The sequence below is a fragment of the Notothenia rossii genome (assembly GCF_949606895.1).
Source record: "Notothenia rossii genome assembly, chromosome: 8".
NCBI lineage: Eukaryota > Metazoa > Chordata > Actinopteri > Perciformes > Nototheniidae > Notothenia > Notothenia rossii.
The window spans coordinates 4,187,100-4,206,360 of NC_136906.1; the positions used below are offsets into that span (position 1 = coordinate 4,187,100).

Sequence of the window (19,261 nt, forward strand, 5' to 3'; positions counted from 1 at the left end):
AGCAGGGAGAGGAAAAGGCCACTGTCCCCCTCTGACATGTTATCAAAAGCCTCTATCTTCCCTCGTAAAGGCAGCTGGTTTTCCACCAGAAATCAATAAGAGAGGAGATATAATACCTGTTTTTTCGTAGTTGGTCTGCGTTAACAAGTGTAGAAATCTCCTTTCCAGTGCTGGCACGCCTTTCTCGCTCCTTCCACATTGCATAGCAAGAGAGATGCTCCTTTTAATTTGCATGTTTCTGAAATCCTTTGTCTCTCTCCACCGCATTTTTCCAGTTACGGAAGCCAACAGACATAAATGCATCCATTCTCCGGGTTTTGCTAGACTGCCGACAGCAGAAACAAAATGCAGCATCGGCCTTGACACTGTATTCAAGCCAGTCTCGGTTGTGATACCAAGCAGAGACAAACGAACGCCTCCTGCCAGTGAGGATGCTGTAAGGGTACTGTTTTAAGAAGATTTGTTTGGGCAGATCAGTTCCAATATCATCTATGGGTTGTTAAATTCCAGCGCTAACGTTAGCTGCAGCAGGTGGATGGGCTTGGCTAGCAGGTTGGCTGGTCGAAGAGCACGGCTCCAGCTCTTCAGAGGTGGTGCCGCCGGCGATGCTGGAGATGGGTGCATTATACCCTTCGTTTTCAGGAGGTGGAGGAGGAGGTCGTGTAGCAGCTGCACCTTGCAGCCATTTACGTATATCCATTTCTTTATTACTGGCCGACAGTCCGAGCATTAGCTTCGTCTCATTGACTTGCTAATTATGCGCGCATTTTTTTGAATTAATAACAACAAATCAAAGGCCGGGGTTATTGGTCAAGAAACACACCAATCACCAGTGAGCACACCTCAGGCTATGTTTTTTATTTATATTCTTTATTTCTGATTTATTTCACACAAAAAAGATTTAGTGGAAACGTTTTCAATTATAATATGATAAAAAAAAAAAAAAAAAAAAAAAACGGCAAAGTGGCAGGGCTTGCCTGGCCTGGCAGGGGGGGCACAGTGACTCATTTTGGGGGGCATGGCCCGCGAATGCCCACCCATGACACCGATCCTGGAGGAGCTGCAGACAGGTAAGGGCGTTGAAAGTGAAAATGTGAAGTCAGACTGCCAGATTCCATTATACACTTTGACAGAGCAGGAGGAAGAAAACAGGGTGAGTGTTAACACTAGGGTCGGCTGCGTGTTCAAGGCATTAATAATTTACACTGTTAAACTATATGTATAAAACAATTGGTTATCAAAAAATAAATATATTTTCTAGAGTCCAAGGTGACATTTCCTGGTTTCTAACATAACCGGTAACTGCCCAGCGCAGACAGAATGGAGAGCGGCCTGTCTGAAGTCTGAGGCTGCGGTCGGATAATCCAAAAATCAGCTCCTAAATTCTCACCATATCGTCTATTCCTTGACTTCTGAGTGAAACGTCACGGGGTTAAGGGATAGTGGATAGGAGAATTTTAAAGGATTTAGGAGAAGAGACTGCGGTACTTAGAGAATCCGACTGCACTTTCACTATCCGACGTGTTTATGATACGCCAGCGGACGTCATTTTGTGCGTCTGCTGCTGCTGCTGCTGTGGGGAAACTAACTACAGTTTTCTATACAACGGACTACATGGATGATTAATAAGAACGAGGAACTACGTAAACTCATCTAGAGACTCTGCACCGTGCTCTGATGGTGTTGCTTTATGCTTTATGAACGTGGACAACAGAGAAACATATTCTTCATGACCAAAGTTGGAATTTAAATAAAAAATGAAAGTGAAACTTAAGCTCGTCACCCTCTCCCTCCGGTCCACATTAATACAAATGATCCCAATACTTATGATTGTATGAACTATGAAAAGATCTTAAAATCAATACAAATGTATTTATTATAAAGGTTAGTCCTTAACATATATCACTGTGTATTTCACCATTCAAACATATTTTAAGAGTTGAACAAACCCCACACAGCTCAGTGAACACTGAAATGTTGATTTTATTTGATAATTTCAGTAAAACTAACGTTCATATTTCTCTCTTTGATTATAATACTGATGAACGCTCAAAACAAAGCACTTTGACAACTTACCACATACGTTTTAAAATGCTTAATAAGCACCGTAACTTACATGATGTAATTTCTCCGTAATATTCGTTTGTTTCCGTGAACGGCCGACTGTTGTGGGACGGCAAATGCTGGAATGACTATCATATATCAGAAGATTCAAAGGAACATTTCAGCGCCCCACGACTTTACTGCAAACAGTTACAACCTTGACTTTACATCAGAAAGAACACACATTAAAGAAGTGACTAAATGCATCAATTAGGGTTAGAAAACGTGTATTCAGCTAAAACATATACATCGCTGCAGTTATTATCAAGTGGAAAGTCCTTAACTACTGGCCTAGTACATCAACAGTTTTTTATGCTCATTGAGTCATCCGTGAGCAGAGCATCAAGTTGGCATTACAGCTGAATGCATAGCCGCGGGAAGTAGGGGTGCTGGGGTTGCTGCAGCACCCCCTGTTGGCGAGTGGTGTACATTGAACAACCGAGTGACCACCTAAATAAAAATGATTAAACTACATAAAATAGTTATGATTTTTATACTTAAAATAAAATTAGCTGTATATAGTAGCATATAATAGTCATAGTATATATTTGTATCAGTCCGGTGGCTTGAATTTATTTTCCAAATAAATAAAATCCGAGTCACCTAGGTCGTAGGTCGTGGGATAGCGACGTAATTGACGCGACACACACACTGCAGTGACTGCAGAGTCTAGAGTGACTCCGTGAAGGTATTTCATGTTCGGGGTCATTTGTTTTTTGTATAATCTTGCTTCGTGCAAGTGACAATTGTTGTTGTCTTCTCTGTGAACGTTTTTTTCGCCGTTCTTTTGCCATTTTGAGATTTACATTTCCGGCCGCAAGCTGACTCCCCCCCCTCCCTCCGCAGAGCGAGAGAGGAAATCAGCCACGACCATCCGGTTACCCGGCCTGTGGATCACCTTGCATTTGAAAGGCTGTAATGGTTTTGGTGTCCTTTAGGAACTGTTGGACCAATTTTGATGTGTGCTTTGGATCATTGACTTGTTGGAAGACCCAGCGACGACCTAAGCGAAGACTAAGAGCAGATGTTTTCATGTTATCCCTCAAAATGTCAACATAATTTGTAATGATGCCTTGCACCGGAACAAGGCTCCCTGTGCCTGAGGCTGCAAAACAGCCCCACAGCATGATGTGTTCTTAGGGTTGAAGGCCTCTCCCTTTCTTCGCCAAACATGAGCAACATCCATGTGCCCAAACAGTTCCAGTTTAGTCTCATCAGACTAAAGCACAGACTTACAAAACTCATCTTTACCTTTCAAATGTTCACGGGCAAACCTCAGTCTGGCTCTGATGTGCTGCTCTTTGAGTAGAGGGGTTCTTCTGGGACAATGGCCCTGAAACCCACCACGATGAAGAGCCCTCACCACTGTGTTCCTTGAAACATCAACTCCAGAAGAGGCCAGGTCAGCAACAATCATCTTTGCAGATGTCCAGGGATTCTTGCTGACATCTCTGACTATTTTCCTCTCCAGAGTTCTTGAAATCTTGCACTTTCGACCACGCCCAGGTTTGTTTCTTACAGAATTTGTCTCCTTGCACTTCGCAATGATGCAACGTACAGCAGTTCTAGACACTGTGAAGCGCTTGGAAATAGCAATATAGCCGTCCCCCTTATCATGAGCCTCCACTATCTTCTTTCTGAGCTCAAGACTGATTTCCTTTTACTTTGGCATGATGAGTAGGAGTAGTAGTATAGTCCCTCTCAATAAGGTATTCAAGTGCCTGTTTCTTGGAGTCCTTTTATGCTGATTGAATGCTCAGGTGTGGTTTGAAAGCCGATTGGTTGATTAGGTGTGGTTTGAAAGCTGATTGATTGATTAGTTGTGGTTTGAAAGCAAAAAATCACATGGGGGCTAATATTTTTGACCAACCCATTTTTCACTATATTTGATATGAAGCAACCCTAAAAACTGAACATTTTATTTTCCAAAATATACCAAAAGCTGCTAAATAACACTGGTGAATGTTTGATTATATCAAGTTTTATCAATGCTACAAACATTGGGAAGAATTTTAGGAAAATGTTCCATAACTCCTGGGGGGCTAATAATCAGTGATGCAAATTAGTCGCTTTTCGGCGCCTCCCGCTTTTTTAACGCTGATTTGGGTGACTTGTGTAATTTGTGGAGAACCGAAGAGTTTTCGTCAGTCCGTCCGTCCGACTGACGGACGGACAACTTCTCACTTCGAAAAAGAAGAAGAAATCTAGATCGCTAAATAATTAAACAAACGAGTGCCTGTTTTTCCTGGCCAAGGACAGGTTCCTTGAACACAACACGAGCGTAACGTGTCTTCATCATAGGTCTTCACGTGGTTATGTCTCGTCTGAGTAACGGAGACGGAGAGCACCGGAACGTCGCTCCAACTCTTCAAATATGGAGAAAATTTTCAGATGTGAAGTCACCTCTTTATTATTGAAGGAGAAGCACGTTGTCTTTAATATTAATGAGAGATCTTTTCACTTTTTGTCTCTTACAGTTTTTACCTGTTCGAGTTTCCACTTTCTAAACTTCTTCATCTCTGAACAGATTATTAAACCTGGGCCCTTTCTCATTTCATCAAATCCCCCTCCTCGGTCCTCGGTCCTCCGGTAATGACCCGGAAATGAATTTCAGCGCGCCATGTTGAAGGACATCTCATTTCTCTAAATGCGTCGCGATGAGAGCAGTTACTAAAATAATATCCAGGGGATGCATGCAGAGCTGTCATTGGCTGAGATAAGTACGGCCGTGCGTCATGACTCTTTGAAACATCTCTGTTCCCGGAAATGCATCCACGAAGGAGCCGTGGAGGACCCATCAGTGTCTCCTCGGTTAGAGCTCCTCCAGAGAGCCTCCTCGACGCTCGATCCTCGGTCCTCGAAGTGCATTTAGAGAAATGAGTCCTTCAACATGGCGCGCTGAAATTCAGTTCCGGGTCACTACCGGAGGACCGAGGAGTCGAGGAGGGGGATTTGATTAAATAAGAAAGGGCCAGGGAGAACAGAACCACAAAACAACACCCATAACAAGACATACAAAATAAAAACGTGACAAAGCATCAAGATCGTGACAGAACAGAGGAACTACAATTAAAAAAATGATGCTGCTGTGCTCTGATTGGCTGTTACTGTGATTGGCTGTAATACTGTGCTGTGATTGGCTAGTTCTACTGTGTAGACTCAATTGAATTTTGATTTTGTTTCACGAGGTTCTGCTCTGGAATTGTAGTTTGTGTTAATTGAGCTGAACTTGATTTTTATTCCTAAAAACGAACTTTGTGCCTTTCTTAATTCCAGGCTCCAGTTTCCATCTCACCTGAAAACGCACCTGACTCTTCAAACAGGTAATCCTATAACAGGACCAAAGAATACTTAAAAAAAAAAAAACGATGCCTCTATGTGTAAGATGGTGTCAGGCTAACAGAAACATTAAAATGTCTCTGAAACATTTTGGATGATTCAACAACATACAGTACAGTATATAAAACATAGGTGTAGTCGTTTAGGTGATTCATGAGGAGCTGTTACATATTAAGTACATACTATATATATTGTAGAAGTACATGCAGTACATACATATTTATACTTTAGGTGAACAATACTCCACCTCTGGGAACGTTGAGCAATACAAATATCTCAGTTCTCCTTAAAGCAGAAGACAGGAAGTGATTCACAGAGCAGATGTTATCAGTAGCAGAGTCACTACATTTATAAGACCTCTGTATGAAGTGATTGTTGGTTATTTAATGAAAGTGTTTTCCTGTTTATCTTCCAGGTCCACGAGCAGAAACGTCCCAAAGAAACATTGTTGTTGTTGTTGTTGTTGTTGTTGTTATTTTAAACAGGAAGTCAGCTGTGCTCTGTGTGAGGATAAAGACACACGGTGAATTGTAAATTGTTTCCAAAGTAGAACATGTGTTTAGAGTTTGAGACTGGAGCTGAGCTTTGTCTCACTGTCCGTTTCAATCATTGAGATGTGTCATCAATTAAAAACCAAAGTATGATAGTCTATTTTTACTGCCTTTGTTTCACAACAATTGGGAATGTGACGGCATCAACAGCATGTCGGCCATCTTTGGAGGATCCCAGCGAATGCAACCATAAGATTAATTATTACAGCGAGCTAAACAGTGATAACCCTTTTAACCTGTGAAAAAGATGTTTAAAATGTGAGCATGAAGGATGTATTTGTGATTTAAAGAAGTCTATTTTACAGCCTTAGTTTGAGCCGCTGAGCAGCAATGTCATTCAGAATAAATACATACTTTTTCTTGAAATATTATATAAGTTCTTTCTTGCTTTTGCATCCATGAATATATATAGAATATAATGATTCTGTCCATAAAACCAATACCTTGACAGAATCCTACTGATTCTACTTTAAATCTAAATTATCTGAAGCTTTATAGGTGGAGGGTGAGTGTTAAAAAACGATTATGGATTATACATTTAACATGAGGTTGCCTGATGAAACATATATTAAAAAGACTGTTTTTAAATGAAATAAATGTGTTTTGTGGACCATTATTAACTTAAATATATATTTTATTATTTCTCTTTTTTCCCCAAAATTGTTACTTTGACTTCTTATTTTAATATAAATATTATTTTATTTTTTTTCTATTTCTATATATTTTTTAAATCGTAAATGGAACAATTGTCCCTTCAAAATATTAAATAAATTCCAATTTCAACCTGTACACAGTGCGCATGTGTAAAGCAACGTGTCTGATTGGCTGCCCGCTTCCATCGCTTCTATTTGAGGGGAGCTACTGAACAACACGGACTCTGATTGGTTGACACTGATTCAGAGCTGCTGACTGTCCAATGGGAACGCTTTTTAATACCTTTACCCGATAATGGGAAATGTGAAATAGGGGACATTTTGGTGCTGGAAGGAAGGGTGTAAAAATACTACAAATAACCCGGAATAAAAGCACTTTTTTGGGGCAGTTTGGACTAACCTCCCGTGCAATGGCTCCATGGTTGAAAGGTATTACCGACGGCTTCATTTCCTGTTTTTCTTTGCCAGTAGTAGTTGAGGTTTCAGTAAAATGTTTATATGTACAGTAGATTAGAGATTATTCAAATGTATTCTGTATATTCTATAATGTCTAGATACTCCTCTGACTATAGGTAGTTTTTACTGAGAATATGTATGTATTGTTTTGACATTTTTAGTATTTATCTTTATTTTATGCTATTCTTTTTGTAATTCCTGTATGTTGATTGTCAAATGCTGCTTTGACAACATAATTTCCTAACTTTGGGATCAATAGTCTGTCTGTCTGTCTGTCTGTCTGTCTGTCTGTCTGTCTGTCTTTCTGTCTGTCTGTCTGTCTGTCTGTCTGTTGTCTGTGTTGTATTGCGCAATAGTATACTGTACATCGTTTTTCCAGATTTTAGTTTTATAGTCAGCAGTGAATATTACATTTGATTTTTGGGTTGTTTTTCTTACTTTTTATCTTCCCTAACTGTGTTGTCAGTATGTCCTCCAAGGCAAATTCCTCGTATGTAAGATAAGAGAAGATGGACCTTTTAAACTCTATCACCCTTCAGTAAAGTGAACTGAGAACTTCCACACCACCACTATATGCAAAATAAATACCATTACCATCATTACAAAACACTCTGCTATACAACATGTGCAATAGCATTATTATTAACAATGTGCTATGATAAACGTGCAATTACGTATCTGCCGTTGTTTTTTTTGCACGACTAATTACTGGTAATATTTACATTGATTATGTTGCCTGTAGATATTGAATTGCTCTTTTTACGGCACTGTTAGTGTACGGTTTTATTATTATGCTGCTTGTATTTTTGTAACTGGCACAACAATTTCCTTCGGGATAAATAAAGTCTTATCTTATAGTCTGTGTTGTTGTTGTGTGTATGTGGGGGGGTCTACTAGGGGCCGTGGTGGTTATATAATGCGATCGGTTTATGTTTCTGACTCTGATTCTCTCTCTAGTTGTGTAAACATCCATAAAATATGGACGGGTGGAGCCCAATCGTGGCCTCGGATACTGAGCGCTCCAGCTCCGAGGGGGAGTACATGCTGGAGCCCGGAGCCCAGGATGGGAGCCTGGAGGCGGGGGAGGGAGAGAGCATGGCCCCCTCTGGAGGAACCACTGCTTCTGCTGCTTCTGGTTCTTCTGCTGCTGTGGGGTTCGGGATGAGCGGCACTGGGGAGGGGAAGCTGGTTCTGGGTCGGGTCGGTCAGAGGGACGACACGGAGCTGAGGGTGCTGCACCTGCTGTGGGAGCGGGGGGGCGAGGCTCTGAGCAGCCGGGCGGGGAAGGTGAGCTGCAGGAGGAACCACAGGCTGAGCCGAAACGTGGGGCCTCTGGGGAAAGATATCTATGGTGAGTAACATTTAATTTAATTAGAAAAAGAAACCAAACAATTTAAGGTGCATTTACAAAGTTACTCAAGTACTTTCTATTTTGACATACTTGTAGTCCTCTTGAGTATTTCCACGTTGTCCTGTTTCTACTCCACTACATTTAAGTGACAGATATTGTACTATATATATTCAAAGTCAACTTTATTGTCAATCTTTCAGTTTGTGTGTACAGACAGACAGAGAGATCGAAATACCGTTTCCCACAATCCCGAATACAAAAATACAAATATATATAAAATATGTATATCCTATATATACACAATCAACAGACACATAACATTTTTCTATTTTGACATACTTATACTGCTCTTGAGTATTTCCACGTTGTCCTGTTTCTACTCCACTACCTTTAAGTGACAAATATTGCACTATATCTATTTAACACTTATTAGTTACTAGCTACTTTGTACATATAATTACACACGATATGCGTATGATGTGATGCAGTACTGTTCTAAAAATGTACCAGTTATTTAAAGTTAATTGAATTTACTCAACTCTGACAGACTTGTTTATGACTAACAAAATAAAAACACTATTCTAAAATAATATGATTCTGTGAAAAGAGCCATTCTGAAAAGTGAGTACTTTTATACTTGGAGTACATTTAGCTGATAATACTTCTCTACTCAACATTTTGAATTCCGGATTTGTACTTGTAATTGAGTATTTTAAGTCCATAGTATTTGTACTTTACTTAAGTAAAGGATCTCAGAGCTAGGTATAGGCTACATTTGTTTAACTACAAAATACCTGCAACAAATCAAGCTCAGCTTTATGTGTGTACAGTGGTGGAAGAAGTACTCGGGTTCGTAAGTAAAAGTAGAAATACTACGCTCCCACAACAATCCATTACAAGTACAAGTCCTGAATTTAATGCATTCCATAAATACAGAAATAATATCAGCTAAATGTACTTCAAGTATCAATAGTAACATTTCCTAAATATTATTATTCTGCTTTTATCACCAACAAATACATTTCATATTCATTTAATATTGTAGTTTGTGAATTTTGCCCCAATTGAAGGTACTTGCATCGTCTCATGTACGCATATCATGTGTTGCTCAGAGAAGCTCGTAACTATCCCAGTGTTAGCCCGTGTTTGTCAATCTGTTCCCATTCGTCCAGCCGTAAAGCAATATTTACATCATTACCACTTTGAATATCTTATCTCACCAGCGGTGAAGCGACTGAGGGAAGCAGCAAACAGCAACGACATCGACACAGGTGAACAGTCCACATATTTATATATTATTACAAAAAGACGTATTTTATTCCACTATGCAGCGTTTATTTTACATTTGGTATCATCTTGTTTTATTCCATGCGTTTCCCTAGCACCATTGTCTAAGTTTTGTTTTATGCCTTAGGTATATGTTGCATTATAGGAGGAGCTTGACATTATCTTTACCAAAGCTACGCGTTAGCTGTTGTGCTTATGGCAAAAAGCCTTTGAATCTTGGACAGTGCTGGGGATGCAGTAACATCTCTGATGATTAATAAAGGTTGCTGTCGTGGCTTCCTTCCTTGTTTTTCTGTCAAGCCACTAGACGCCTCAAACCGACATTTTCTAACTCGTTTTCTTCCTTTATATTAGTTAGAGTTTGAAGAGTTGCTTGGCCTCCGATCAGAGCCAGTTCACTAAACTCCTGAACTCATGCCCCTTAATCATCCTCCATGTGCAACAAACGTGACTGTGTGTATTTATACATATATATCATTATTATAAATACAAACCTATTATTATTTATTACATTTCTTTTTTTATACCCCTGGAAATAATGACCGCACGTTATTCTTACATATGTAGGCTATGTATACTGCGTGTATATGTTATTTATTTATTTATTTATTTTTTTTAATTATTATTTTTTTTTAACAGACATTGCTCCAGATAACAAACCGTACATCAAAACATGTAACAACAAACAACTTGTTTGGATGGCACCTTTTGAAAAGGGAGAAGCTTTTCTTTCTTTCAGTGGACATGTATACTGACATTCAATTATTCTATTCTATTCTATTCTATTCGATGATGTTATGCGATGTGTTTGCTCAAAATAAAATAACTTTTACACATGCAACAAAGAAAAGAGACCTTTACAATATTCAAAACAAATCGGCAAAACTCAAATAAAATAACAAACAACGTGGATGTTCTTTCTTTCTTGATGAGGCTTATATAACTTGATAACTTAAAGCAGAGCTTCTCAAACTTTTTTCAGTAAAGTACCCCCTGACCGACCCCGGACGTTTTTTATAGAAAAAGCCTATATACATAATTACTATATAGTGATGTGCCATCAGTGTGTGATTTATTAACTCCTTCATGAATTCATGAATTACAACAAACTAAGGATATTTTCATCTTTATGCATGAAAAAAAGCATATAACGAAAACTAATTAAAACAGATTATTTCAATTGAAGTAATGTTTAACAAACCAATGAACAAAATTATATATTATTAAAAACTATAAAATACACAATCTGACAGGTTTATATGAAGACCCTCTTAATGGTTCTAGGAATATTTTATATAAAATTATGTTTTCTATTTAACTTATTGTAATAAGATTATTTTTGTAATCATGCATGGTATTTTTTTAATTAACCTTTTTATTTATTTTTAATCTCACGTACCCCCTGCAGTACCCCAACGTAACTCTAGGGGTCCGCGTACCCCCATTTGAGAATCACTGATTTAAAGGGTAATTGGACGGTTAAAAACTGTTCCTCGACTGCGTCTTTCGAGCAGGTTGCTGCCCGTCACTGTCACTTTAGAGAGAGGCACTGTGGGAATTGTAGTCTTTTATAGTATGTTGACTACAGACGTCACAATTAGATGGCCTTTCTTATAAAAACTAAATAATGGCTCTAACAGTTGTGTTTCGTTGATTGTGTTCTCTCAGTCCGGAAGCTCCTGCAGGACGACATCGACCCGTGTGCCGCCGACGACAAAGGGAGGACGGCCCTCCATTTCTCCTCCTGCAACGGCAACGAGAGCATCGGTGGGTCGGGGGTTAAACTGAGAGGAACGGTATTAAAGGAAACCATGGGGTGTTTCTCAATGTCGAGGAAGGCTGCTCCAGAGCCACTATCTCAAGCATACTTCGTCATCGAGTGCTGCCGGGAAATTTCGAGGCTGCACATGTGTATCCTCCGCGGTCTTAAAACCCCCACAATGCTTTGCGCACAGACCAATTTCCAAATCTTGGGTGGAAATCACGCTCCATTTAAGGCGTGGCCTCTCATATGACGCACACCTGCACACCTGTTCCACAATTCTTCGTTTTCCGAGGCTAGGAAGGATTCTTGCCTCGCTTCTGAAGGAAGTGACTCGGAAGACATGTCCTACCAGGCAAGCATCCTCGACATTGAGAAACACCCCATGTATAGAGAACCGAAGTCCCACTCTTTCCGGTGGAGCTCCATGGGACCTTATTTCGGAAAAAATATGTATTGAAGTCAATGGAGAGAGAAAAGTTATCTTTCAATCCCGTTTGAATTGTGCCACGAATTACACATATGATGTTTGTCAATTTAAAAGATCATTTTTCAAGTCAAGAAAAAAAAATGTTGTCGTAAAACTGTGAAGTAACACTTTTGTTTTTGTGAAACCGCTCAATGAAATACATCTCTGGTCTCGCACCACACACGTCACCAACACCAAGACGGACGTCACGTTAGCACATTTGAAAATCACTCCAAGTCTGGGCATGTTGAGAGCTGTATGTACACACAAGGGGAGTTAGTCGGTTCCGGTGGAGGGAATAAATGACGAGTTATGACATCACTTACGGGATTTGTAGTCTTTCTAGTTACGTATTAATCATAGTCTTATATTTCAACAGTTTTACGACAAACTGACTTTTTTGACATGGAAATTATTTGTTAAGATTGACATGTGTAATTCGTGGCACAATTCAAACGGGATCTCTCCATTGACTTCAATACATACTTTTTTCGGAATAAGGTCCCATGGTGGTCACCGGAAGGGGAGGGACTTCGTGTGTCCATACTGCATCAGGGTTGGAGCATAACTTGTACTTTAGAATAGATACATCTTTATTTGTCATCATACAAAGTACAACAACATTTCTTTGGCAACTCTCACTGCAGTAAAAAAGAAGCTTTCGTTAAAATTACTTATAAACAATATTAGATGTTTTTTTTGCATTAAAAAAACACACAAACCAAACAATAAGAATCAGCTGCCATGACAGTATCATAGGAAATCATTTAACTTGTACTTTACTTTCTTTCAAGGCCTTTTTTTTTATTTCAATTCACAATTCAAAGTGACATTTTGTTCCTTTCCCTTTACTGAATTGATTTTGTAAACTTCAGGTATTACTTATAACAATAAAAAAACCCACTTATTTATAATAAAGAAACGTATTATTCAGTTATTTTGAATAATCTGTTGGTGTTTTTTTAATATAATTTACTCTACGTTTTGTATTAATATCAGGCTTATTGCCAAGTGGGTTTACACGTACAATTAATTTGCTGTGTAGGGAATGAAAAATAAGAAGCAGGTGTAGAAGTTAAAATAAATAATCCATAACTTTTCAATTAAAACTAATAGAAAGAAATGCTTACAATAGATATAAATATACAAAAAAGTAAGTTCAATGATAAACGACTAAGATATTTGCAGTGTTTCAGGATTTAGAGGGAAGAGCTGTTCTGAAAGAGGAATCATTGAACAGAAATGAACTAAATAAACTAGAAATTGGAAAGTTCGAAGTATTATGTTTGAAAACTTTAACCTCCTTTTTTCTCAAATGTGTGTAGTGCAACTGTTGCTGAGCCACGGCGCGGACCCCAACCAGAGAGACAGTCTGGGGAACACCCCCCTGCACCTGGGTGAGAGAACAGTCTGCTGCTTTCACTCTGACTCAGAGGCTAAACTACACACATCTTTTATTCAAGTAGAAGTACAGATACTCATGTTTAAAAATACTCTGGTGAAAGTAGAAGTACTGACTAAACTTCTTTACTCAAGTCAAAGTAAAGAGGCTTTGAAATGTACTTCAGTAAAAAGTACCCATAACTAGCAGCTGTTTTAAAGAGTACCTGACCTCCCTTTATATTAATAGAACAATAATGTCATTGTTAGCTAATGAATGTTTCCATGCTGAACAACGACAACATGACAACGTTTCCATTGGTCCCTCTTCTTTAGAGAAGACCAGGAAATGATGGATACACGGATCGTGTTCAAATCAATAGGCACGCAATGACTCTAAATAATAACGATCACGCCACCAAACACACATTCAGACTAAAGGAACCAGCCTGTTTGGAAAATGAGAGAAGTAGAAAGTACAGGTATTTGAGTTCAACATGTAAGAAGTAGAAAGTACAGGTATTTGAGTTCAACATGTAAGAAGTAGAAAGTACAGGTATTTGTGTTCAACATGTAAGAAGTAGAAAGTACAGGTATTTGGGTTCAACATGTAAGAAGTAGAAAGTACAGGTATTTGAGTTCAACATGTAAGAAGTAGAAAGTACAGGTATTTGTGTTCAACATGTAAGAAGTAGAAAGTACAGGTATTTGGGTTCAACATGTAAGAAGTAGAAAGTACAGGTATTTGGGTTCAACATGTAAGAAGTAGAAAGTACAGGTATTTGGGTTCAACATGTAAGAAGTAGAAAGTAGAAGTGGTCAGAAAAATAAGAAGTGGAGTAAAGTACTGATACCAGAAACATGTACTTAAGTACAGTAACGAAGTACTTGTACTCCACTACTTCCAGATGAAGGGCATAAAGCAAAGGTTTTAGTGATGGTTTTCATGCAGCAGGAGTTTTCAAACCCTTTTCTCTTTGTGTGTGTGTGTGTGTGTGTGTGTGTGTGTGTGTGTGTGTGTGTGTTGTAACTTCTCCTTATTACCCTGTGTGTGTGCAGCGGCCTGCACCAACCACGTGCCTGTGATCACCACGCTGCTGAGAGGAGGTGAGAGCTCTGTCACACTAATAATTAAATAAATTAAAATACTTTAAAAAAAGAGTAGAATAAGCATATGTATACAAAATCAAAGTTTAATTATGAATGTGCAGCAAAACAAATATATATATGAGCAGGAAGTAAAGGCACATTTTACATATATTGTAGTGTACAACAATTCATTTGAATTTCTGTTAATATGTTTATTCTGTTTGATCTTTTTTGACATTTTACTTGAACTTATTATGTTTATATAAATATCTTTATTTATTTTGTATTTAACTTTTATTTTATTTCATCTTAAAATTAAGAAATTGTCACAAAACCCGGGATAAATAAATTGTTATGGTTCTCATTTCCCCCCCAAAAGAGGTACCACAGGGAATGTTAAAGTGTAAGTTAGAAAATATTATTAATAGGGCCGGGACTCGATTAAAAAAAATTAATCTAATTAATTAGAGGTTTTGTAATTAATTAATCGAAATTAATCGCATTTTTAATCACATATAAATATTTGACCTGAGAACAGTGAGAAGATCTCAATAAAGCGTGCCGTCACACAGAAGTAATTTGAATTGCTTACCGAGGTCCAATGATCCCCAGTCAGGGCAACACATTCGGCTTTCTCCAATAAATTCTCTTTATCTTCCTTTTCATTGTCATAAAGCTGCTGGATTCTTTTTGTCACTGTCTTTCTGCATGGCAGCTCATATGTGGTGTCAGACGATGCAGTCTGTAGTACCTTTGGCAGCCCCTTATCTTCTACCACTCCAAGTGGTCAACAGTCGAGTGCAATCCAGTGAGCTGGTTATTTTTTCAGACGTGGACTTAGTTATCCTGGCCCTGAAACCAGTCATCTGGTTGGGTGTTGGTCATACTTGTCAACCCTCCCGATTTTCGCGGGAGACTCCCGATTTCATTGCCCTCTCCCGGTTTCCTCCCGGGGTCATATTTCTCCCCCATTTCTCCCGATTTCTGACAAAATCAGATTTACACACGACTGTTTCCACTCGGACTTTAATACAGCTACACCATTGTTTGGTTTCCATGGTAACACGTGTCTTTAGTAGCGCGCGCAACTCAAAGTCTGAGAGGGTGAGGCAGATATTCACAGAAAACAGAACAAGAATCGACAACTGCTCACTCCTTTCCTGTAAAATACAGGTCCAGCCCACACATATGCTCCATCAAGGACGGTGCTACAGGCTGCAAGGCAGTGCACTTAGAACTACAATAACAGGCTAGCAAGTGTGCAGGTGTGCGTCATATGAGAGGCCCCGCCTTACATTTTCATCCACAGATTTGGGGAAATTGGTCCATGCGCAAAGCATTGTGGGGATTTTAAGGACGCGAAGTCTACCCATGTGCAGCCTCGAAATTACCCCCAAACCAAGGACGCGGCCTCGGTGGAATTCCAAGTATGCTGGAGATTGGAACAGTCCTTCGGCGGCACTCGATGACCTAGCATCCTTGAAATATTGGCTTGGAAGCCAGCATCCTCGAGATTGAGAAACGGCCTACGAATTGTGGGAACAGAGTCCGGAGCACTTCCTGTGGGCTTGGTGTTAACCCCAGACCTTACTTCATCAAACAAAAACCATAAAAATAAACATTGACTCTGAGATGAGGGAATCGAACGTGCTAAAATGCCAGTTTATATCAAGGTTTAAGGACCCAATCCTGATCTAACACTCTACCGTGATTTGTATTCAATCACAATCAAGAATCCTTGGAAATTATTGAGGATTTGTCCTTTTATTGTGTATTTAGGAGCCCGTGTGGACGCTCTGGACCGAGCCGGACGGACTCCTCTTCATCTCGCTCGCTCCAAACTGAACATCCTGCAGGACGGAGACTCGCGGAGCATCGAGACCCTGAGAGGGGAGGTCACCCAGGTACAGCAGTTTTAGCTCGCTTAGGCTTTTAAAGCTCCTTCCATGAACTCTATTCTTAATTCAAGTTCAAGGTTCAAGGCTTTTATTGTCAAGTAAATAAAATAAAATAGAATATAATAGAAATAATGCAGAATAGTCTATATATTAGTCATTGGAATATTGAATCAGAATCAGGTTTATCACCAGGTAGGTTTACACGTACGAGGAATTTGACTTGGTGTCGTGGTGCATACATAAAAGTAAAACGAAAATTAAAACACAGATAGAGAACTAGAAAAACATTTTAAAATATAGTTAAAAATAACAGTATTTACATTGCAATGGGAATACAAATAAAACATCGGCAGTAATAAGAAAAGAAAACAGATATTATTGTACATTGTGTGCATTAATGTAATGCATAGAGTCTATGATGTGGCCGAGGTAAAGGGTAAGGTAAAGGGTAAGTTGCAAACAGATGAATGTTATGGATGTTCTTTCAAAGTGCGGGTGTTTAACAGTCAATGGCCTGTGGGATGGAACTGTCCCTGAGTCTGGTGGTTTTAGTTCTATGAGTCGCATTTATCCACTGAAGTCTTCATCCTCTATGTCGCTGTGAAGGTCTCACTACCACCGAGCTAGCTATCCATCCACTTTCAAAGAAACTCCGGCACAGGTGTCAGCTTTACTGAAGTTGAATGAATTGGTGAAACTGTAAACACAATACAGACATGATGGCACGCTGTTATTAACTGCCCGACTGACGAGCTGAATAAACAAAAATAATCCACACAATGAGCTACGGCACATCATACTGATACGCTAATTAGCCTAGCCGCTAATTAGCTTAGCCACTCGGAATTCTCACTGTATTTATAGAGTCGCTGTTAAACAGACTTATAGTCCGGACAATATGGTAGTTAGTTTTTATGTTGTTTATACGTGTCTTTCCCTGCAGATCATCCAGATGTTTATACGTGTCTTTCCCTGCAGATCATCCAGATGCTGAGGGAGTATCTGAACCTGATGGGTCAGAGCGAAGCTAAAGAGAGGCTGGAGCACATCTCCACTCAGCTGCAGCACACACGCACCAAAGAGCAGGTCAACAAGCTAAAATATTTACATACATTTATTAATTATTTCTGCTGTTTTTATGTATTTATTTTGTATTTCCTTAACATGTATTTCCCCCCTGCATAGTGTGTGTGTGTGTGTGTGTGTGTGTGTGTGTGTGTGTGTGTGTGTGTGTGTGTGTGTGTGTATTTTTTTTTTTTTTTCAATGTATAAGAATACAGGTTATTATTCCTTATTTACTTTTTTATTTATTTGTTATATATATATATAATGTTTCTCATATATTATTTTCAAATTATTTGGAAGTTATTTCTAATTATTTGGGCTGTTTTTTTATAATTGATTACGTTTTTCTTCTGTGTTTGAATTCGAGGCACACAATAACCAATGCTGATTTTATTTATTTTAATTATATTGAATGTAAACAAGTTTTCATTTTGAAATAATGCATGTAATCGTACAAAAAAATACAAGTTAATATTTATGATGTAACTTAAATGTGCGCCTTGTGATTTGCACATATCGATTATTTTCAAATTGAATTGACTTATATTTTACTTGTACTTAACTTTCTATGTATTCCTTTCTTTTCCAGGTGGACGAGGTGACGGATCTGTTGGCCAGCTTCACATCACTCAGTCTACAGAAACAGAATTTGGGGGATCGGTAGAAGACGAAGTGAGAAGAAAGTTAACGTCCAGCTGCTTTTCAACAACGCCTCTGCTCCACGAGCCTCAACCTAATTCTTAATGATTCCGGGTGTTTCTCTCAATACTGGCTAACATAAAGCTTCTTATCTTGCTTAAAATAAAACAAAAAGTTAAATGTTAAAGACCAGTACTGCAGTGTGGTAGATATCCATTAAGCTAACGGACAGGAAAAGGTTTCACATAAGATAAGTACTTTATTGATCCCATTGTTTTTTAGATAAAAAGGACAAAAGAAACCCCTCTGGGAGAAATGCATCGAGAAGGAAACGCTAGTGGAACAGTTGCCTACCCAGAATGCAGCGGGGATGTCCACTCTTGTGTGTGTCTGGAGAGGGAGCGTGTGTGTGTGTGTGTGTGTGTGTGTGTGTGTGTGTGTGTGTGTGTGTGTGTGTGTGTGTGTGTGTGTGTGTGTGTGTGTGTGTGTGTGTGTGTGTGTGTGTGTGTGTGTGTGTGTGTGTGTGTGTGTGTGTGTGTGTGTGTGTGTGTGTGTGTGTGTGTGTGTGTGTGTGTGTGTGTGTGTGTGTGAGCGAGCGAGTGTGTGTCACAGCTGTGTCTTTGTGTTCTCTTTTTGCCTGCAGGATAATTATGAGTCGTGTTTTTCACTCAAACAGTTTTCACTGTTGTTTTCTGGTTTTCGTTATGAACAGCATCTCTGTTGCCTTTTCTCTCGTGCTGCATGTCATGTTTGTGGAGCGTACTGTAAAAAAATGACTTGATAGTTGTTGGAGAATTGATTTATGTGACTCAATAAATCAATATGTTTGGCTATACTGGTGAAATATTGTCTTTAATACAATGTTATGAAGAATGCATTACAAATACCTTATTGATCCCAGGGGTAAATAGGGTCATTTTGCAGGCCCATGCTTAAATAAAGAAAAAGTATTAAAGGTCTCATGTCATGCTTTTCTGGTTATTACCTGTCCCCTTGTGTGTTATGCTGCGAGGAGCGGGACACTGTGAGCTGGCTCACTGGTGTGGGGTTGGCGAGACAGCGAGACACCGCGGAACTCAGCCTGAGCACACACACAAACTCCCAGCCAGGCTGCGGGTGTGTTTCGGGCTGGGTTTCGCTGTGTCTCGCTGTCTCGCAGACGGCCACTGGGCTCACAGGGAGGGGGGGGACATGAGCTCCAACAAGCCGTTTAGGACAG

The 19,261-nt window shown here is 39.3% G+C and overlaps 2 protein-coding genes across 2 annotated transcripts in view; one reads left to right on the forward strand and one right to left on the reverse strand.

Moving 5' to 3' along the window:
- Nucleotides 1-488, reverse strand: part of LOC307014749 (glutamate decarboxylase 1-like) — a 28,214-nt gene extending 27,726 nt beyond the window's left edge. Inside the window, exon 1 of the mRNA XM_079642856.1 lies at nucleotides 117-488. Coding sequence (XP_079498982.1) covers nucleotides 117-354 — 238 coding nt within the window. The 5' untranslated portion in view covers nucleotides 355-488. The remainder of the gene's footprint in view (nucleotides 1-116) is intronic.
- Nucleotides 489-6,917: 6,429 nt separating this feature from the next.
- Nucleotides 6,918-18,877, forward strand: ankrd54 (ankyrin repeat domain 54). Its single transcript, XM_079642859.1, has 9 exons — nucleotides 6,918-7,075; nucleotides 8,060-8,453; nucleotides 9,677-9,724; nucleotides 11,409-11,507; nucleotides 13,297-13,368; nucleotides 14,411-14,458; nucleotides 16,220-16,344; nucleotides 17,317-17,424; nucleotides 17,993-18,877. The coding sequence occupies exons 2-9, from the start codon at nucleotides 8,081-8,083 to the stop codon at nucleotides 18,065-18,067; spliced, it is 948 nt and encodes a 315-aa protein (XP_079498985.1). The 5' UTR covers nucleotides 6,918-7,075; nucleotides 8,060-8,080; the 3' UTR covers nucleotides 18,068-18,877.
- The last annotated feature ends 384 nt before the right edge of the window (nucleotides 18,878-19,261 follow it).